This window comes from Branchiostoma floridae, chromosome 2 (assembly GCF_000003815.2).
Source record: "Branchiostoma floridae strain S238N-H82 chromosome 2, Bfl_VNyyK, whole genome shotgun sequence".
In the NCBI taxonomy this organism is placed as follows: domain Eukaryota; kingdom Metazoa; phylum Chordata; class Leptocardii; order Amphioxiformes; family Branchiostomatidae; genus Branchiostoma; species Branchiostoma floridae.
The window spans coordinates 446,270-469,818 of NC_049980.1; the positions used below are offsets into that span (position 1 = coordinate 446,270).

General features: G+C 40.7%; 1 protein-coding gene across 1 annotated transcript; it reads right to left on the reverse strand.

Moving 5' to 3' along the window:
• Positions 1–2,949: 2,949 nt before the first annotated feature.
• LOC118410517 (C2 calcium-dependent domain-containing protein 4C-like) lies at positions 2,950–23,471 on the reverse strand. The gene is made up of 7 exons (XM_035812273.1): positions 22,358–23,471; positions 18,438–18,665; positions 15,640–15,811; positions 15,025–15,144; positions 14,216–14,395; positions 11,948–12,106; positions 2,950–3,252 (listed from the first exon to the last, which is right to left on the reverse strand). Exons 1-7 carry the CDS (start codon positions 22,933–22,935, stop codon positions 2,950–2,952), a joined length of 1,740 nt encoding a protein of 579 aa, XP_035668166.1. The 5' UTR covers positions 22,936–23,471.
• Between the last annotated feature and the right edge of the window lie 78 nt (positions 23,472–23,549).

The following is a 23,549-nucleotide window of genomic DNA, read 5'->3' on the forward strand; positions in this document are numbered from 1 at the left end:
AAAATACACAAAAAGTAAGAGCATTCGTTCTTTATCTCCGGAATTCGAGTTGTATGTTGTGCGTTGTAGCTAGGTTTAGTATATTTCGAACTCCGCAGTGCCGCACAAGTACCCAAAGTGCAGTGAGATACCACCTTTAGCGGTCGGGGGTGAATTACTTGAAGCTTATAGTTAGTTTTATTTTGCTAGTGTCTGTTATATAATGCCAAACTGTAAACGGTGTCAGTTGACATCAATACGACAGTAATTGCTTCAGTTGTGACCACTGGAGTGTAAGGTTAAGGAACACTTAAAACGGGAGGAGCCTACTGTTTTCGATAACAGACCGCATCAGAATTTCCAACTGTTGCTGCAACTGTTTATTTTGCGTAAATATTTTTTTCAACATTAAATAGCCAGGCCTATATGGTTTGGTAAGTATAATTATATTGTATTGAGACATTAGACAATTGTATTTCTAGTGTCAGAAGCAAAGTGTAACATGATAAACATTGAGATTTTATTGTATGATAACCTTTAATTTCACACAAAGCGTTTGTAATGTTGGTAATGTAAAATGTACAAACCGTCTTAACGATCTTCAGTTTTCGATATTGCCAATTTGTGGTGCAGTAGACGTTTTTTTACCTTCCAAAACACATTCTGTGTGATCTTTTAGTTGTTAGCACCGTCTTCTATTCGAATAGCGTGTATGGCGGCCTTGAAAAGGTGTCTTCTGAAAAGAAACAACTGTTCCGCCATATCTTCTACTGTATTTTGTACCTTGATATTAAATATACATAAATAAATGCGATCACTCTGTTGCCTTACTGTGACCAAAATTTGATTTGTGTTAACACTGACTTCATATGCAATATCATGCAAAGGTGTAAACAAACATGAGTAAAGAAAGCATCAAAACACACAGGAGTACGTTCACTGCGGCACTCTTATGTTATTTTCACAGATTTTTTATTATTTACCTGCTTTAAAAAAAACAGGAAATGTTTTTGGTAGGGATCACGATTTGGAGTGTGTGATTCCGGACCGATACTTTAGGACCTCTGGATGGATTGCGATCATGTTTGCTGTGGGGTTAGATATTGTAAGCCATTGTGCATTAGAAGTTTGCTGCAGTTTTGTCGTTCGTTTGAAAAAAAAATTACACCCCTTTTTAACAGTAGATTGGTCCCAATAACTGATAACTGAATACTATCTAGAGCAAGCCAGCTGGGCAACTAGGCACCCCTATCACCACTGTGTGCGGGGTGAATCACTACATACACATTAGGGATATAACGCCGATGGCTGCACAGATCCACAACTAGTAGAAAGAGTAACTGTGACCATCCCTGTGTGAAATGAACCATGCATTTATATACACATTAGAGATATGTGCCAGGTGTAGGTGTAACAATAGGAAATGAAAAGGAAATGGTGAGGTCATTACAAAGGTGTGGTTTTGGACCTCAAATTTTACCATAGGTAGGTATAAAAGAACAATGGTGGAATAATTTTCACAAACATCAAACCATGTCAACCCCACAACACACCATACGCACCATCACAATACAAAATATTTCATGCAGGTTTGAGTTTCAGACTCTTGTTTCAAGTGATTTTGATATTGCGCAATACGTAAAAGTATGACTTAGCAGACAACAAACTACACAAATGTAAGAAAATTCATTCTTTATTACTGAAATTCGTTGAGCCATTCGGATCTATTAACCCCGCTAACCGTTGCCCAAAGTGCAGGGAGATACCACCTTAACTGTGTACTTCAAACTTTCTCTGTACGTGTTGGCTGCGCCTTTAATCCCTGAAAACGCTATAGTGTCTGCTATGCAGGCCATACCCTGCTTGAAGGGGCATTCCACTCCACACGGGAGTGTTATTTTCCGATAGATATTACTTTTAGGAAGTAATAAATGCATTCTTCTTCACATTATACGATAAAGTACCCAGTTGCTCCACTTGCCTCAAAAGCATAAAGTCTTCTACTAAACTCCCAAGGTACCCTCTAATTGAATTAATCCTTTGGCTAAATACAATGCAAAACTTTTAGAAAAGGTTACAAATCTAATTTCAGGATCGCTAAAAAATCTCGTTTTGTTATGTGTTCTTTGCAATCTTATGAGCAATGTGCTTTCTCGGTGTACTTAGCGATCCTCATTAATTCCGAAAATATGCACGATAAACAAAGTGTCTATGCGTATAAGGAATGCATGGGTAGGGTCTGCATGGGTTTAGTGAGTGTCATATTGTTTTACAGAACAAACATCGCGCAATTCATCCCAAGGTGAATTCAACAAATTTCGTCTGGTTATGTATTCATTGACACATTATCTATTGGAAAACACCACCCCCTTCTGGAGTGGAATGCCCCTTTAGTAGTACACAAGCCAAAAAAAAAAAGGACAACAATATGATAGAAATGATTATATATGTATTTCTTCTTTTAACCAGTAGGACACTTGTCTGAAAATCAGTGACCGGGAACTTTCATTAGTGTTTTCGTGTCTTAAAAAAGTTTAAAACATCAAAATTTCAAAAATGTTGTCTTAACTTTTGTTTACATATAGCTTGCCTCTTTAAACTGTATAACTGCGCTCTTGAGATAACTCGAGCGTTCGAACTGTTAAACACCAAAATCTGAAAATGTTTTGACACAGTCAGTTTGTACATATCAACGCATAAATGTTCAATTTATATACCTCTTTAGCTTCTATGACTTACTGAACAGTCATTGGCTAATTTTTTAGACGCCACACTTATTATTCACACATTCTGGTGGTGATTGGCTACGCATTTGATGTTAATACTCCTCCAGAAGTTCTTTTAATCGTTGGTTGTCTCAAACATTGATTGACCGGGCGTTGGACGTCATTGAATCACTCCTGTAGATCGTGCCATACGTTTATTGGTTGTCAAGGTACTAAATTTGTGATTGGTTGTGCGCGCGTGACGTCACTCGGCCTCCATAAGGTCGTGCCAGACGTTGATTGGCTTTCCCCGATGACGTACCGCCCTCCGAACGTGCTGCAGTTCGCTCTCCTCGGTAGCCATCGCCCCGAGCCGAACCTGTCCGATCACTCCGTCGGCAAGTATTCGGGCGTGATCGTAAACAGTCACGATGAAGCTGCAGTCCGCGAAGACGTCGGATGGAAACTGGAAACTGAAGGCCTCCTTGAAGACAGGGTCGCACGTCTTGCGCTGGATCTTGGTATGTCTCGTGTCGTCTTCGGCGCCATCAGGTCCGTGCATGACGATCTTTACATAAGAGTCTGAAAAGAATAAATGAAAAAATTTAGTCGAATAAGTTTTCGCTGAGCTAAGTGAATGGTACAAAAAGACATAAATTAGATACATTGCTAAAAGTACCGTGGTCTAGCATATGAGCTTGGCTTCATTTTGCTTATATGTAAAGGTGAAATAGTAAGATTAGTTAGCTATAGTTGATTTGGTCAAAGCGCATCATTAATATTTTCAGTGGTATATAGTTAGAATGCAAGCTAGAACGTTTAACAAAAAAGACAACATATAACGTCAAAAGATTGAAATTATATGCAGATGAAGTAAGCAAATTGTCAACCGGCACCGATTTCTTCTTTAAATATCTTACAATGAAAATTCGCGTGCCTTTGCTTCAAAGGGTCCAGTAATAGAAATGAAATACGTTGCCTATGAAGACAGTCTTTTTTTTTTCTTTACAAAACATTAGGATTATATAAACGTTTGTTGAAATCAGCTAAGCTCGTGAAAGCCTGTCTCCTTGGAGTCTCATCTGGCGGGCGTACATCACACACAGTCCGTGTGTGCTCTTTCTAACCCCAATTACTTCCCATGGAACCTCGGGGGAGGTTGCGTTAAGCTGCACTCGGAGGGATCGTCACATAATGTGACATTTTGTCTATTTCGAAATGTAATCGTTGCCAAAATATCTATCAACCATCCACTAATACATCCCTGTACCCATCCGTTCCTCAATTGATCCATCCTTCCTTAAATCTATTCATCCATTCCTCCGTTCGTCCATCAATCCATCCACCCGTCCGTTCATCCATCCATCCGTTGATCCATCATCCTTCCTTTAGTCAATTTGTCAACTCTTCTGTTCGTCCATCCATCCATCCATCCGCCCGTCCGTTCATCTATCCATCCGTTGATCCATCCTTCCTTATTCAGTCTATTCATCCATTCTTCTGTCCGTCCATCCATCCATCCATCCATCCATCCATCCATCCATCCATCCATCTATCCATCCATCCATCCACCCGTCCATCCATCCATCCATCCCATCCATCCATCTATCCATCCCACCACCACGGATACCATCATGCTGCAGCTCTTGTTCGATAACACATGGACAAGCTCAACATCCCAAGGACCTGTAAAAACAAACACACATATCAATAACGGATACTTATGGGTTATGCGTATTTTTATTTGCTTCAAGACAGACATGAACAATGTGGAACTCGCGAGAACTGAGACTAGTACATTCTCCATGACGAAGATGTGCTGGTAGACATCGAAAATTTGAGAGGTATGTACTGTAACTTTACAAAACAGTCATTGATTGAAGAAAATTGTTGTAACCCCATGAACAATGTGGTATTGTACTAAAGTTTCTATCTTATTGTATACCATAATGCATTCGTTCAGTCATTTAATGAACCTTTACTCTTCCTTACGTCTTTTTATAATAAAGGAAACTTTTCCCACCCTCCATTCGTTTTCGCATGCTTGCATTAGTTTTGGGATGCACAGGAAGTGTTATCCATTCAGTCGAATTCGTACGTCCTAAGGAAAAACAGGAGTTGCTAAAATGTTACGTTGCTACCTACGTAAAAAGTGCCACCTGGCGTTATTATCTCGCAATGCATCTTAAGACTAAAGTGCCACATTGCACTTTCGTCGGGTAAATCTGACAGGGATTAGCTTTAAGCCATCACACATCCATTGCATTTGTACAAAGGTCTAACGTGTGTTAGCATTTGCCATTTCATCAAACATGGGGCCGACACTTTTCAAAGCATCTTACCGAGGGCTTTGGCTGTGCTTAGCTTTGATATTGAGATTGTCCATCAATGTCATATAAGCGAAAGTACGAACGAAGTCTGGTGCGAACGGTGTATGTTTCAAATTCCTTATCTTGAAATACGTTTTGCATGTTTGAAAGTCATATCATGGCACGGACCGGGTTTATAAATCCCCACATTATTTATCTACATTAGATCTTGGTATGTTTCATTATTATTTAATATAATTATATCAGGCAACACTTGAGATGTCTTACTTAGGCCACAGCAAGTAAATTTATGTATGGCATCAGCGCGCGCATTACTTTTCGCCTGATTTCAGAAAAAAATTCTCATGCAGGGATGGTCAACATGACGATAAAGTTCCAAAATGAGCAGATGAATGTGTTGTAGCACAATAATTGTACTTGTAGAAGTGACACTTGCGAGGTACCCGAGATTGTAGCTGCAGAAATGAAACTTATTGGATAGTTGAAAAAGTGACACCAATATGGAAGCCATGAGTGTGGTCACCAACTTTGTTGGTGATGCCAGTCTACCACACTAGTGTCACTTTTACCACACCAGTACATGTCTTAAATACAGGAATAAATGCCTTGTTGGTTCTGATACCATGTTTTGTCCCTTTATTTCTTTTTACAACAGTCATCACAACCTAATGGTGACTATTTTTGATCATGTAGCCATCTTGTTTTATTCACCCATCTTGTTTTTTTCGCCATGTTGCACTTTTTTTGCAATCTGCAGAGAATGTCATCCATAAAATTTACTTCAAAAAAAATTATGGCGATTCGCCAAACCCTTCTTGAGATATTCTCATTCAAACTCATGATAAAACGGCTCTTTCAGCACCAAAAAGCCGCTTGAGGGCCCAATCTACACCACTTGCCCTCTGCCCTAAGAGCTACCTAATACTCATAAATAAAGACAACAGCACATCACGAACTCGAAATACTAAAACCGTTAGTCCCGCTGCAGTACCATAACAAGCCGCTGGGCTCCCAAAGTCTAATGATGTCAAGTTCTCATCAAGACCGACGCACAAGTAAAGGAAATAACCAAAATGAGTAGACGCGAACTATGAACCCTAAACATTCACTCTACCACATGTTTCGAAACTAATTGGCGAAGGTAATATTAGAATCCATTCAGAAATACATTTATAAGCAAACACAAGGAACGTTTGAAATCATCCCTGACAGCAGCTGGCTCACTAGTCGAGACACTTATCCATAGCCTGATGGAACACAGATGTACCTGGTATAACAAATACACGCTGTTAGGCTCTCAATATAAATGTGGCAAGCCGCAAGCATTGCTTACACATATCAAGGCCATGTTGACTCTTAAAATGGATGACATCACTTTTCAAATTTCTTCCGTTTTGAAAAAGAAAATAACTTGTTTTCGATCGTACTGTACATCGAAAAAAAGCAGCGGATTAATGAAGGAATATTTCAGAACGGACACTGATTTCATAAAATATAAAAATCAATTTGATAGGGGGGAAGAATAAGAATAAATGATCTATCGTTCGGTATACCGTGTGTTTACTTTTGTTTATTTGTTCAAGCTTTCTGACCATTTGGATTTTTTGTACTATGAAGGCAATTACCTAGTACCTTTTTGGCACGTTTGTTTTTCGTAAGATTGGATGCTCAGTGTTTTAGGTTCCCGAAGGATGTCATCCAGCATAGCGTAACGTATAGGGGAACCACAAGAGAGAAAAACAACGTTTAAATAGCATGCAATTTATTGTAAGATGAGTCTTCACAATCCCGTTCACGTTTTTAGAACACGTTAATTTGTTCACGAGGGATTTGTTAGTAATCCCTGGCAGCTGAGATGGCATCCTTAGTAGCTCAGTGGATACCACGGTGTGAAACACACTATGAATATCCATTACTGGGGCCACAGCAAATAAATTGTCTTGATGACATCCTCTGTAGTCTAGAAATTTCATGCAAGAGGGGTGACAAAAACAAGACGGATGAAACCATAGCAACATATCTTGATTAGAAAGCAAGTGGATCCAATGGACGGCATCCTCTACAGATCCCACATTTAAGAAAAAAAATTCAACCTTAAGGATCCTTTGCATACGTAGAGAAATAAAAAAATGTCAGAACCAGCTGTCACATGAATTTAGTATAAAAACCGGAAGATTCCCCAAAATTCCTATTTGATAAAGGTTTTCTTTCATTTTGTCCAGAGCTAATTGAGGACGAATTTAGTTCCAAATATTTTGATATATAAGTACGTAACCACACACAAGACTGCCATCTTATACACAAGGGACTTGTAGAGAAAGTTAATAATAACATGTGACAGACCCTGCATGATCTATGTAAGAAAATATAAAATGACGTTAAAAGTTTCTCCAACGTTATCACTATTATTTAATGCTGAACGTTTGAAAAAAAAAGATGGGAATCAAAAAGATATAAGATCGATCGGTAAAAAACTAACATGAATATTAACTATCTACGCACCATGATATTTTAACAAGAATTAAAGCAATAAAAGATGGTATCACGGCCCAAAAAAGTCAAGTAACTACCGATATGCCAAAATAGGATCTTGATATATAGCACAAACATAGTTAACCCCTGTTGGAGGTGAATCTCTTCTTCCCAAAGGTAACGAACTATCTCAATCACCAAGTCGTCAAGAAGAAAGCGGCGAGGCTTTGGCGAGGCAAATCCCATAACCCGAATCTCCAGGGTTGGAGGCGCTGATGACAGACTTACTACCGGGATCCTGATCCCTTTTAAGTACATCCAGTCATTCCTAACCCCTTCACCTTCGCAATGACTGTCATCAATCACTCCGCGTTCTGTCACGGTGAATTCTAGAGAGTGCATTTACGTCGGGCAATGTTTTGTTAAAGGTGCATCGTGTATATCAAGTCCGAACATGGTCCGTATGGATTTCTTTTATACGTTAGCACATACAATTCATACCTAATTGGGAATATTAATAGTATTGTGAACGTTTTAAGAACGCGTACTGAGTTGTACTGTACGCATGCTTGAGTACCTAGACTACGCATGATACTTATGGTGCACTCTCACTGCAATTGCGTCAAGATTGCGTCACTACGGGGTTCGAAAGATATTTAACGAATTTCAGAGATAAAGAACGAATTTTCTTAATTTTTGTGTATTTTGTCGTTTTCTTAGTCACGCTTTTATGTATTAAGCAATCTACAAATTGTAAAATATCGGAGAAGAGAACAAAGCACTGACGCAAGTGCAGTGAGGGTGCACCTTTAGTATGTAGTAACACAATAGGGAGTGACAAAGCTCTATAGACCAAGTCTGTAGGCGCAAATATTTCATTAGACGAAAGATATCAGCAACGATAAAACTGTCCCGTCTGACTTATATGATAGCCTCTAGGATTGTAGAGCTTTCTTAAAGAAAGTCACTACACGTTTGAAACGATAATGATACGCCTATGAACTTCAAAGGGTTTGAGCCTGCCCTTAGTGCTGAATTCCTCGGAGTGGTTATGACTCTAAAAGCGTTGGTTTTATGTGACAAGTTAAAGGTAACGTAAGCAATATAAGCCCAAGTAAGCGTTGTAGAAGTTCAAACATCTATTATTAGTAGTATTACTGAATTCTTTTGGGCAATTTTCTAAGTGATAAGATGATACCTTTATTCCTTTATTAGGACACCCTTCAGCCCGTAGGGCTAGTCTTCCAGGGTTCGAACAGATACACCACAAACGTACATGTAAATATATATATATATATACATAACAGATAAAAACATTCACAATCATAAAAAAAAACTATCAACTTGAGAATACATGATGGTAGATTGTCGTTTTAAATCGTGAAATGTTGGGCAGGGATCTTTTGATGTGTGTCGGTAGGACATTCCATAGACTGATGGCACGGTAGAGAAAAGTTCGCTTTTTTGAGTTTGTTTTGGGCTTAGGCAGTTTAAAACTGAAGGAATCGGATAATCTAGTTGAATATGTCTGGGAACTCTATTCCGTTCCATACAAACATTCAATTAAGGAGCACAAATCTGACGCCACAGCGGCGCGAGGACGATATAAAGTCTAATTTCTGTAGGTTACAATCTTTAGGGAATCCTAGTGAGGATTGTTTATGGCCCGTTTTTAACCGCTTGAAGTAGGAAACAATGATGTAAATGTGGAAATATTTTGAATTAGATATCAAGTCATACAGATTGCCTTATCGAGATTTTGTCCACTTTTAATGCTCTAATATTGCTTAGGTTGCCTTTCAGGAAGGTTAGATATAAAAGTAAACGATATCTAAAATGATTCAATTTCTTAAACTGGATCATATTCGAATTTTACCTCTGGACGTTTCAGGGACATCCATCACTATTCTACAGCCAGTTGAAGATAGAGACTATAAATATACACCTATACACTTCAAATGGTTTTAAGCCTCCCCTTGCGGCTGAATTTCCAGGGGTGGTTATGACTCTGAAAGCATTAATTTGTTCTTCATGACGAGTTACGCTTTGGGATGATAGACATCTGTGTGAACGATATCTAAAACTAATTCAATGTCTAAAACTCCATATAAGTTTCGGAGATTACTTCCGGATGCTTCAAGTGACATCAATCACTTTTCCACAACCACTATACGGTAGGGACGATAAATATACACTTATGCACTTCAAACGTTTGAAGCCTGCCCTTGGTGCTGAATTCCCTGAAGTGGTTATGACTATTAAAGCATTAGTTTTACTAGACGAGTTACGTTTATGAAGGTTAGACATTCAGGTAAACGATATCTAAAAATAATTCAATTTTCTACAACTGGATATAAGATTTGGAGATCACTTCCGGACGTTTCGAGTGACATCCATCACTATTCCACAGCCACTACACGATAGAGACGATAAATATACACCAATGCACTTTAGACGGTTTTAGCCTGCCCTTGGTGATGAATTCCTCGGGGTGATTATGACTTGGAAAGCATTAGTAGGATGGAATCCGCTTAAAATTACTGTAATGTATTTCTAAAAACATTACTTAAAACGTTGACATAATCCGATATTCAAAATTTCGAATGTTCTTTTTTTAGGTTCAACAACATTTGCCTGTTGCTAGGCAAAGTGCTTTGTTAAGCATAAAAAAGCAGTTACTCGAGCAACTAGATACCGTTTTGGAAACGGTCATACGTTACAAAAATCCACTATCTTTCGTCTGTGACAAATTTTAAAATCACTTTTTCTTAGGCCTTAAGGTGCCCTCTCACTGCACTGGTGCTACGCTTGCGTCACTGCGGTGTTCCAAAGATACTCAACGATTTCAAAGATATCGTCGTCTTCTAAGTCAAACTTTTACGAATAACACATTATCTAATTTGTAAAAAAAAAAGAAGAAGAAAATTACAAAACAGTTACGCAGCTAACCAAGCCCGAGGTGACGCAAGCTTGACGCAAGTGCAGTGAGAATATACCTTAAGCTAGAAGCACGTATGACACAGTAGGAGTCAAACAAAGCTCCAGACAAAACTAGCAGGCGTCTGGATTTCATTACAGGGAAGATGCCGAGAGAAGATAAAATTGTGCCATTTCGACCTTTATCCCCCTACAGCGGCGTGGGGAGCGCGTAGTATTCTCCGAGTATGCCGCTGATAATGGAGGCGATAAATAGTACCTCCGGTACTCGGGAGTTACTAGCCTGTCCTTGGTATTGGATTCCTAGTAGCTAGTATTCTCCGAGTATGCCGCTGATAATGGAGGCGATAAATAATGTCCCTGGGTACTCGGGAGGTACGAGCCTGTCCTTGGTACTGAATTCCCGATAGCTATATCGTCTCTGATGGCAGTGGCTTCACTTGATGTGGTAAGGTCGCGGCAAGTAAATTGTATGGGTGGAATTAGCGCTCAAAACTTTTCGGTGTATTTAAAAAATAAAATTTTATAATTTGACCCCAACGGGAACAAAAATAAAATACGAACAATTATCGTGTAGCATCCTGGATTGTACATGTACATGTGGTAATAGTGAGAAACATGCATTCATGACTTAAAATAATGTCCCGGGTACTCGGGGGGTATTAGCCTGTCCTTGGTACTGAATTCCCAGTTGCAGTATCGTCTCTGATGGCAGTGACTTCACTTGATGTGGTAAGGCCACGGTAAGTAAAATGTATGGATAAAATAAGCGTATTCAATGATTTCCAATTATTCGAAAAGCAAAGAAACAATAATTTTACCGGGATGATGGGCATTAACAAACAAAAAAGTAAAAGTATATTGTAGTATACCTAGCAAGTCTCTTTGTAAGTTTTGTTAAACGTTCTGGAAAGTTCTAGATGTCACAGACTTTGCCATGGTAGGTGAAGAAAAATAATGTTGCGGGAGCTCTGCTAGGCACGCCCTGTTCGAACGCCCCATAATTCACTTGTAGATGAGAGGGAGTTGATCAATTGTCAATGATTCACGCGAGTAGAGATCTCGTTAGGGTTCATTCCACTGTGATGTTGGTGGGAATATTCTTAAAGAATGTGACAGCTGGTCACTGCTGTACTACACACATATATCAATTTGCTTGTAAATAAAGGAGCTTTTTATGCTTCGTACTTCTTCTGCCATCTAATCCCCGGCACTCAAAAATGCCGGTGACTTTTGATTAGATTTTACTGTAAATATGAACGAAATACTAGCAGTAAAAGAAAATATTAGCGGATGTACCAAATACAAAGAGGTCGGGGCGGAGTCCAATGATAAAGTATTGTGTGTAATTATTTTGGCATAAGGCTAATTACTAGAAGGGAACCGTCCTGCATTTTCTCAAAAATGTTGTCTTTCTAGGTATCCTGCGATGGCGTAATTTAATGAAATTATTTCGGATATATAAATTAACGTATAGCACCAGTAAAATGTGTAAGTGGAGAATTTAATAAAACGATTGTTTACCTCGGAGTCTGTCTTGGGCTCGAGATTTCTCCAGAGGCGGTTCTCGTGACTCAGGTCCAGGGTACCCAGCACCACCTGCACCTCACCCAGCAGCTCGTCTCTGCGCAGGTGCGGAGTCTTGCTGAACACTTTCATGCGCAGCTTCATGTCGTTCAGCATCTAATGATCGTTAAAGAGGTTCATCAACCACGCATCAACCAGCCCAAGCTGTGCTGTCAGACATTGGAAATTTTGAGGTATGTATCTTACCTTTAAAACAGTCACTATTGGAAGGAAATTGGTAGTAACAGCATCTGAAGAAAGTTAAAAACCAATTAACTCTCAAACACCATCCATCTGGGAGGGGGCCAGAGTATAGGGAGGTAAACAGAATAACTCGCTGGATAAAGGAGGCAGTTTGGATCATAAAGTCAGCTATAAGTAGCAGCTAGAAGCAGGCCCAGCCAGTCTAACACTTATAATGTTATCTGACAACCATCGAAACTTTGAATTTGAGTACTATCCTAACTGTGTCTAAGAACTTTAGTATATTCTCACCACTGAAAACACCAGGTTTGTTTCATGTGACAAAAGGTAGAAGATGGTCCAAATCTAAACAGACCCCGTTATATTTAGCTCAGTGATATCTTTTTGTTAATTTTTTTTGTGGGCATTGAACATTTATTGCTCAATGAAACGGGGAGTATACAATAATATCATAAGTTCTGTGGTTTTCAATGTAAGTGACGGTTTAAGTCTTTAAACAATGTATATTCCTTAATTTTGCATTAAAAATTACACTTTGACAACTTGCCGAATGATACCAAGTTAGGTATTATCCTAGGAAAAATACATATTGAGGGCAACCAAAAATATTATATTTTGCAAGCTGCACATTTTGTTGGGTTTGACTTAAAACAGGCTTTCCCTGGCACAGTTTTGTGCCTGTCTCCGTTAACATTTAGAATGGGTTGTAATAAATGTCTACCGGCAAATTCACTCTCACTTCTCTTACTTCTCTCACTACTCTCACTCACTCTTACTCTATCGGCAAATCCACAGAAGGAATGTTCTTCGATTAAGAAAAACGTTTAAAATGCACTTGAAAACATGCCAACGGAAGCCGCTGAGGTTGCTTTTTTGTGTGGGGTGGGAGTCAGACAAAAGCACTTAAGTACGTCGAAATGGCTAAGTGGCGAGTAGGCAGACGACTATACATCAATAGACTTTAGTGGAGTAAATCTGAAGTGGACATGTCGTAAATTAGAACGAGAAAGCAGCATTCCTTCTAAGTCAAGATAACAATATTGCCGGAAACCTGTTTTCGAGTTAATCCTTTTGTCTGTGTGTCTGTCTGTCTGTCTGTCTGTCTGTCTCTCTGAGTAACATGTCCTTAATACTGAGTGACATGTCCTGACTACTGAGTAACATGTCCTTACTACTGAGTAACATGTCCTTACTACTGAGTAACATGTCCTTACTACTGAGTAACATGTTCTTTCTACTGAGTAACATGTCCTTACTACTGAGTAACATGTCCTTACTACTGAGTGACATGTCCTTACTACTGAGTAACATGTCCTTACTACCGAGTAACATGTCCTTACTACCGAGTAACATGTTCTTTCTACTGAGTAACATGTCCTTACTACTGAGTGACATGTCCTTACTACTGAGTGACATGTCCTTACTACTGAGTAACATGTCCTTACTACTGAGTGACATGTCCTTACTACTGAGTGACATGTCCTTACTACTGAGTAACATGTCCTTACTACTGAGTGACATGTCCTTACTACTGAGTGACATGTCCTTACTACTGAGTAACATGTCCTTACTACTGAGTGACATGTCCTTACTACTGAGTAACATGTCCTTACTACTGAGTAACATGTTCACTCTACTGGGTAACATGTCCTTACTACTGAGTAATCTGTCTTTACTACTGAGTACTGAACCCACCTGAAGTCCCAGCCCTCCGAAGTAGAACTCCTCGTTGAAGATGGGGTTCCTAAGGATAGCGTTCACTATCGTTATATCAAATTACATACTCATAAACCCACCTGTAGTCCCAGCCCTCCGAAGTAGAACTCCTCGTTGAAGATGGGGTTCCTAGCGATAGCGTTCACTATCCTTAGATCAAATTAAATACTCATAAACCCGCCTGTAGACCTAGTCCACCGAAGTAGAACTCCTCGTTGAAGATTGGGCTCTTAATGGTATGTCCACTATCTATGTCTATTTACATGTCCTTACTACTGAGTACCATGCCCTTACTACTAAACCCACCTGTAGACCTAGTCCACCGAAGTAGAACTCCTCGTTGAAGATGGGGTTCCTCGTGTGTTTGACTGTTCGCGTCTGCTGTCGCCCCACCTTACCGGGCAGCAGGTACAGCCGGATGTAGCTGTTGATGTTGTTCTTGGCGTGCTTGTGGCCGCCCAGATTCTCAGCCTTAATGATTGACACCTGCCAACAAACAAAAATGTACCTTTAGATTGAACGTTCATCTGTGATGATAAATAACATCATCATCATTAAAAAAAACTTAATCCAACCAACAATTAAGGAATTTGGGACTTTCGCTAAACAGAACGGAGACGGGGGTGACACAAGTTACCTGGCACCTACGACCCACTGCAACAGTCACGTGATTCCAACGTCACGTTCAGGGAGTTGTAGGAGATGGGCCCATTTAGTGAACATGGATATCGAATGTTGATAGAGCGCATTTGTACCCACCAACCTATTGTCGCTTGTTATGAGACACAGTAAACAAAAGATTGTATCTACGAAACGACGAACTGGCCAACGACAAATTAATATATTCATGTAGTGCCACTTGAACAGAAAGTTACACTTGACATTCACCCTCATTGTGCCGTACCAGTGGTAAATTCTCCCACTTTTGATTCACTTATAACGTTATCAAACTTCCCGTTTCTGGAAAGTCCGCACAATGAATCAGACATTTAAAAAAGAATCAACGGGATCGACCGAAAATTCTCGCCGTGTGTTTCCTTTGTGATGGGACGAAGCTCAAATCATACGACTATGGATTCTACCAACACGGATAAAACTGCATTCGAAGGTTTTACCTTCAGCTGCCTCCCACGCTTGACAAACTCGACTGAGAACTTGAGTTCCCCGAGGTAGTGTGGAGGCAGTCCTATCTCTTTATCATGGGAGTCCCGGCGGACATAAGTGAACGTTGGAACCTGCAAGAAGAAATAGACAATATGTTTTCTATCACCCTTTAGCTTACGTAATTACGACCAGCTAGCTATTTCCATACAAGTATGGAGGTAAAACATGTGTCGTATTGGCATCGCAGTTGAGGTGGTACCTCACTCAACTTGGGGCCTTGGTGCGGCATTGTGGGGTTCGAAAGATTACTCAACTAATTTAAAAAGCTAAAGAACGAATTTGATTCCGTATTGTTTATTTTACTGTCTTCTAAGTCATACTTTAACGTATTACACATTGTATGAATTATAAAAAGAATCGATGAAAATAACACAACAGTGCCTCATTGAAATGCAGTGCTTCACTTCCATACTAAAACTCATAAATGCTGGGTTCTAAGTAGAGAAAACAGCATGTGTCATTTTTATAGTATGACTCGGCTGGGGTTCGAACTCAAGACCTACCGAATGCATGACGACCACTCTAACAACTCGGTAAAAAAAAGGAAAGTTGCAATAAGTAACCACCTGAAGCGACACGCTCCTCTCCCGTGGCTGGGGGATGATTTTACGCTGCATGTTCGGACTTGGTTCGGCGGAGCTGGGAGAGCTGCCCGAGGAGAAATATTCCATTTGCGGGACGGTGAGCGACGAACGTCGCCGAGTGGACTGCCGCTGCCGCCGGACGTACTTAGGCGACCTGCAGGGAAAAACAGTAATGGTAATCTCAGTTGGCGATAATGTAAAAATTAAAGGCAAGTTCGGGGTATCATTAGCTCATCCGTGAACATTTCAGGGTATAACAATTACAAACACATGCACCCTTAACAAAAGCTGAGGCATCACCTGAACCTCCTTCAACTCACCTCCTTCTGTGTTAGCGTGTTTGGTTTAAGCAGGAAAAAAAATATTCTTTGCGAAACCTATATATGACTGTACTACCCAACACAGCAGCATGTTATCTAAAGTGTCCAAAAAGTTCGAACCGAAAAATTCCTCACGGTGGAAGACATCTTCAGTTCAAACAACGCCGCCATCTTGTTTTCTGGCGTCAATTTAAAGACAGCCCTTTTAAATTTAAGGGTCTGCACAGGCTAAGAAAATGGGCAAAATTCTTTTTTTACCAATCTGAAAGTCTAAAATTATATATATTTCCTGCACTGCTTCATCAAATATGAATTTTTTTTTTACATTTTTCAAGTTAAGGACTTGAGTCCGAAGTAGATTTTTGTAGAAGATGAAAATGGGCCCTAGGCACAGGCCTGTGACTTTTGCATTCGTAAGGTACGTATCATGTAAAACATGTTCATGTTATAAGCAAACTGAGCATATGCAAATGTTATATGTACGATAACTATTAGTGACCCCCACATGGTGGGTTAGGTCAAAAGCCATAGACTGAGCATTTTTGTCTTTATCTATCCACACACTCTTCAGAATGAGCGCGGCCCATTTCTTAGTATTAACATTTTTTACATGATATTTCTGTGGTCTGGAAGCGGTATGCATAGTCATCAGTTTTGAATAGTGAATAAAGCTCTGGGTATCTTTTAGCGATGTGTTAGACCGACAGTGATCCATTTTGGTTGAACCCTATTGAGGTATCATGCCATTGCCAAGCAGGGGCTGTCAATCCATAAAGGTACCAGGGCTATGGTTTATACAATGAGATAATCTCTATGCACATAAGGGGTTTAATTGCAAAATATACTATTTATTACATTCATTGGAATGTACTTGTCGACCTTTTTGTGGGAAACACTAACACAATTGAGGTTGCTTAACTTGGGATCTAGTTAAGCACGGCATGGATGATTTCGTAGAATAGCAACAAAATTTAAAAAGACAATTCTCTCTAAAAGGAAGTGTTAATTTCAAAGAGACTATGTATCAATGAATACATAATCAGTCGCCCTTTTGTGTAATTCCACTTGTGGCGAATTATGCGATGTTTGTTTTGCAATGATGGCACTTTCTAAACTCATGCAGACCCTACCAAAGCATTCCTTGTATACGTATAGTACATTAATATCCAACAGAAGAATAACTACTGAAGTGAAATGCATCTTTAAAGTTAATACCTGTCCTTGGAGCTGTCAAGGCCATCAGGTACACACATGGAATGGAAAACTCATTACTTTTATCTAGTAACAGCTTGTTCGTCTGGCCAATTATCTTCAATTGGATATTAGAAAATCTCATTATCAAAAGCAAACCTTAGGGTAGCCTATAAGTCGGGCGTGCTATAGAATACGAAGAGAGATAACACCCCGAGAGCAAGCCAGCAATCTTGATCTCAACTATCTTTTTATTTATTGAACCTTGTTCTATGCAGCACAATTAGATGGTCCGTTTTCTTTCACTGGGGTAGACAGTACATTAGATATGGTAACAGGTGGTACTTCAGAAAGAACAGTTACATGCAATTACCTAAAGATGAAGACAACATACATAGATCGATAGAATCGAAAGCCTTACGGAAATTGATAAACATAAGTGAAGACAAAGGTGAAGGTAAAGGTAAATGTAAAGGCAAAGGTAAAGTAAATGTGAACTTCAAGGTAGTCCAATAGTCGTTTGGGGGTCATAGGAGCGGTGGGTTGGTATCTATTGTATTGGGATCCCAACCCTCTCCTTCCACCGCTTTTAGATTCCCAAAACTAAGTCAGGTACTCATGTTCACTGGGTGGAGTGAGGGACGTAGTGCCTAGTATGCAACGTCTAGCCTATGTCTAGGTCTCGGGTCGGCTAGCCTAGCCACTCGGGCATTTAAAGCGACATTCATTAGACAATATTGGACACTAAAGTTGTCGCCTACAATTACTAAACCAGCAAACTAAACTAGAAACTACCAAACAACCAGCAAATCAACCAGCCAACTCAACATTCAATCCACTTATCAACTAGCGAACCCACTAGCCAACCCACCAACCGAACCGCCCACTCACCAACCAACCAGCCCACCATTCAAACCACTCATCAACTAAGCCCCCAAATAACCCACAAACAACCCACCAACCAAACGATTCACTCACCAACCAATCATCCAACCGTTCAACAACTCACCAACCAACCGATCAACAACTCATCAACTAAACCACTAACTAACCCACCAAAAACATACCAACCAAACCATCCACCTAGCACCTAACCTACCAACTTAACAACCAACCAACCAACCAACCAATCAACCAACAAACAAACAAACAAACCAACAAACAAACAATCAAACCAACCAACCAACCAACAAACAAACAAACCTACCAAACAAGCAACCATCAAATAAACAAACAACAACCTAACGGACAAACAACAAACAAGCTTACCGTTTGCTGCCCCTGCGTCTGCATGTTGTTTCAGAGTCACATGACCACTTCCGATGCCGTGTCGGTCTAGGAGAGCTGACGGGAGAGGACTCGGTGGAACTGCCGCTTCCCGCCGACCGGCCCGACCGGGGGCTGTTGGAAGCGCGGGAACTGGCGTTGCTATGCCGCTTGTTGCTAGGCAACCGCCAACCATCGTCTGATCCAGACTCCGGCGTGACCACGATAGGACTGGAAGGGAAGAGAAAAACTAGTTATGTTTTTATTCCAACACAGAGGCAAACACACTTGAAACGACATTTCGTAGATAAAAGATAATCTTTGTAGTCCATATGTTGTTGTTGTTGTTTTGGGGTAGGGCTTTTCAGTCATAACAAGGACATTATATTCTTGTATAATGCCCTTCGTCATACTATATTTTTAGCTAACGCATAAATTCCAATCAGAAAGCAAATGGTTGCAAAATCCAATTGAGATCGCATCCTGCTTTTTCACATAATTTGCTTTGATTTTCATTTTTTTTTTTTTTTTTACAATTGCAGTAATATAGGCCTAAGGCTTAGGCCCCGATTGGAGAAGGGGCCATGCTGTGCAGTTCACGAGCTGATTTTTAGGCACTTTCAATCACTTGTTTCTTCTCCCAGATCTTCTCTCATCCCTGCTAGCGTCACTATATCCAGCCTTCTCTCTTTCTCCTGTGTACTGAGTTTTTGGTATATGTCGTCCACCTCGTTATACATTCTGTGTCTGCTGCTCTTATACCTAGGCCTCGGACATTTGACATATTTTTCCAGTAACATGCGTGGCTTTTTGAGTTTGCCTGCTTTATTTTTAACAAAGTCGCAACTGACCATAGTCTGATACATAGTTGCACCTTTATCCACCAGTTGATTTATAACACATGCTCCGAGCACACAATCAGCTCAAGCCGCAAGCACAGTCCATAGGGTGATCACAAAAACTTGTGTACCTTTGGCCTTTCGTAAGGTCCGGAAATTATCAACAATTTCATATATAACTGTGCAGCTATGAATAAAGGACAAAACCGGTAATTGTAAATAAAAATTGGTGGTCAGCTATTCTTGTATGTAACGTATAACTCAGCAGCTATAAATAAAGGGCCAAAGCGGTAATTGTGAATGAAAATTGGGGGTCAGTTCTTCCTGCATGTAACGTAATGATTATCCACGCGGGAGTGCGTGTGTGCCTCATTAGTAGCATCGCACATACAGATGTAATATTCTATACAAAGTTATTTCCGCTTCCGGTCCGAATCAAGAACTAATGTAATCTTTAAGCTTATGGATGATATCAACGCGCTCATAAACTTTCGGCTGTTCTAGAAACAAGTGCTACAAAATCTTTATTTTGGCGATAGCATGTCGCATTTTAAATTTGTCAGTTTAGATAAAAAAAACTATGTTAAATATTATTCTACCCTAAAGGGGCATGCAGTCTATTTTAGCGCTTAAGCTACCAATTCTATGTATCTATTGCGCATATATATAGCCTGCTCTTCTCAGCTAGCCTGTGGCCATTTCGAAGGGCTAGACGTATTAACAGAGACCATACAAATGGATTTGCAGTCATAAAAAAGCAGCAAAGTCATTGATCGTCGTAGCACATCGACTTTGTGCAAAATTTGTTCCCACGCATATCAGAGTACAAAGCTTAAGTCCAAGTATTGCTGACATTCATCTTATGAGAAGCCCTAAAGCTAATGGCAAAACCCGCCGTACATACAAATGCGTGCTGTCTACGTGCCAAAACGTGGGGAATCTTTTGGGATCTGTAAGTGGTAAGTACCGTCTACGTACGAAATCGTAGGGAATCCGAAGGATTTTGGAGCACGCAGACACGCCGTAGAACTTTACATACATGCAGGCAAAACTTTGTGAGCCATCGGGCTGTGGATTGACCCCCCCCCCCGCACGTGCCAGTACGGGCAACGCGCCTGCTCTGTACAGGCTGAACGTTTTCAGAAATACGTGGCGGACGTGGCCTCCCCACAAACGTACGGATAAATTGCACGTACGGCGTGTTGTGCCCTTAGCCTAACGTTCCCTGCTAGTCCCCCCTTACCGTAAACAAGGATATAGTAATGGTCAATTCTCCATAGAGCCGCCATAAAAATTTTCCACCCTAAATTTTACGCCAAACTTTACGAGGAACTGCAACATTTTGTACAAGCATTTTAGTGACTGTAGACAGTAGAAAATGGTAAAGTCACATATCAACGTAGCTCATTAACTTTGCGAGCGCAAAGTGCAACATTTATCACACCAAAAGCCTGCAGATATAGGTACAAAGTCATTTTTACACTAGTTTTTATGGGAGGCAGTAACAGTATAAAACGTTCCCTGCTAGTTTTATCTTACTGTGATTATCATAGTTATTGAGGTAAACACCATAAAAAAAACTACGTTAAATTTTATGACAGACTTTAGAAGTAACGGTAAGATCTGTTGACACCTTTTAGTGGCTGTAGACAGCAGAAAAAAAATGTCATTTATCAACGTAGCGCATCAACTTTGCGAGCGCGAAGTGTAAAATTTATTACAAAATAACCCTGCATATATATAAGTATAGAGTCCAAGCATTGCTTAGACTCATCTTATGAGAGACCGTAACTGTATATAATGTCCTCTGCTAGTTCCAACTTACTTTGATGGTTATTGAGGGATAAGGGTGTACACTACAGTAATTCGCAGGCCGATGGCAGACAAAGGTTTGCCTGCACGTAAAGTTCCACGGCGTGTCTGCGTGCTCCGAAATCCGTCGGATTCCCTAAGGATTCGTACGGAGGCGGTACTTACCGCTTACGGATTCTAAAAGAATGCCCACGTTTTGGCACGTAAACAGCACATACGGCGGGTTGTGCCCTTAGCTTAATGGTCCCTGCTAGTTCCACTCTACTATCATAGTTCTTACCGGGAGGTAAACGAATGTAATACAAGAGCCCCCCTCTCTCGAGTCGTCATAGATTTTTCCAATCCTAGATTTTAAGACAGACTTTAGTACGAACAGTGACATTTGCAGACACCGTTTCAGTGAATGTAAAGAACAGTAATTTCGCATCTTAGGACATTGACTTTGCACAAAGAGTGCAAATGTATTTCGCAAAAACACTCCATATATAATACAAATTCCAAGGATTGCTTGCAAATGATAGACACATCCAATGGGAGACCATTACGGTCAATAACTGCTATTTCTACCTTACTATAATAGCAGTTACGTTATTATCGGTGAGAAATCAGTGTACTGTTATCAGTAATAGTCAGCCGTTCTTACAACCGCCACATAAAATTATCTCCAAACCTAGAATTTACGACGGACTTTAGAAGGAACCGTATCAATTTCTAGACATCTTTTTGTAACTGTAGACAGTAAAAATCAGCAAATTATGCCATACATCACCGTAGCACGTTTTATTTGCAGTCACGCAGTGCCAAATTGTGTACACCAAACGCCTTCATATCTAAGTACAAAATCCAAGTATTGCCTACGCTCGACTAGCTTCTAAGACTTTCGAATATATATTTTCGGAGAAACAGTAATTTTGTAAAGGTCTTTACAGTGAACTACAATCTTCTTGCAGCACTTCGGAGTAAAAAAAAGTGACAAGGGCCAAAGACATGCTCATAACAGCTATGGTGTAAGTTTGGTACGTATAAATGGCAATCTATAAGCAGAGGATTTAAGAACGAACCTTCATAATGAATCTAAATAGTGAACCCTAGGCTTACCCGCAAACAAATCCTGAAAATAATGCGTTTTGGATTCAGTGCACTGTGTAAAAGGTCTTTCCTTTCAACAACTTACAAACATACACAAATACTATGAATTCGAACTGTTCAGCAGGAATTTTCAAAACGCAAACAAACAAACAAACAAATAAATAAATAGAAAAACAAACTTACCTTGTCCTACCGAAGTACAGAGACTCTTTTCTGGTAGTAGTGGGAGAGGTCTCCAAGGTGGTAAAACCGTATGACGTCGTCTTTTTCCCCAGGTGCTGCAAGGTCATGGCTGCCCTGGAAATGGGGTCAGAGTTCACGCCATCAGTGTCGTCTGTTTTGGCGGGAGACCCCTCAGCGCAGTCGGTGGGACGGTTCCAGACCCCGAGCCGGCGTGCCCGGGGCTTCACTGGGGAGCGCGGCGGGGTGGAGTGGCTACCGGCCCCGTCCGACTCACGACTGTTCTGCCTTGACAAGGCGAGACTTTCCAAGCTTGACGTCCAGAACATTTCTTTACTTTTCTCTATGAACTCCGCGGCACTGTGGGTACTGACGCTCTGCACCACCCCGCGAGGAGGACTATCGTCACCGGTCAGCCTACACGGCAACTCCGTGGTCGGGATCTCGAACTCGGGAATTGTGTCCGGGGTGAGCACGTTGGTGCACGGGCGGCGCCTGGTGTCGTCAGCCCCGCCGCCCGCGATCACACCGTCCCGGGAAGTCCTCACGTGGAGGTTCCGTACACTGTTCACAAGCCACATCCCGGAGATACTACAGTACAGATATTCGATGGTACAGAATATTGTCCACAGCGGCGCGAGTCACCTCTAGTTCTTGCTCAAAACGAATGACCGACCGCTCCAAAACCGGTCGCCTGTTGCTGCTACCCACCTTGTACGATACTGAATACGCTATCTTCTGGTCAGTGGACTGAGATACCTGGTCGCGATGCTCACTTCAACAAACTCGCTGCTGCGAACACGGAAATTACAACTGTAATTTCCTCACGTGGCGTCAGCTCTTGTCGTCACAACCGGTATAGAAAATTACCTCTCCGGTATGAAGGATAAATTTATTCGGCTTGCATTTTCCTTATATACGCCTCGGGCGTCCATCATTCAAATTTTCCTGTCATCACTGCTTACGTGACCAAGCCGCTGTGCGATCTATGTGTGCAAAATTAGCAGGTTGATAAGTCCCAGTGAGGCGAACATCTTCATATTTTGGTCCGTGACGAGGCATGTTTTCCCAAATAAGGCGCCTCACACTTTCAAAAAGGTGGGAAGGAACCGCAAAGTCGTCATGAAGGCGTCTGAAAATAGAGGGTGGAGCCATGGACGTCATCGGCGGGAATCATCAATGAAAGCAGTGCTAT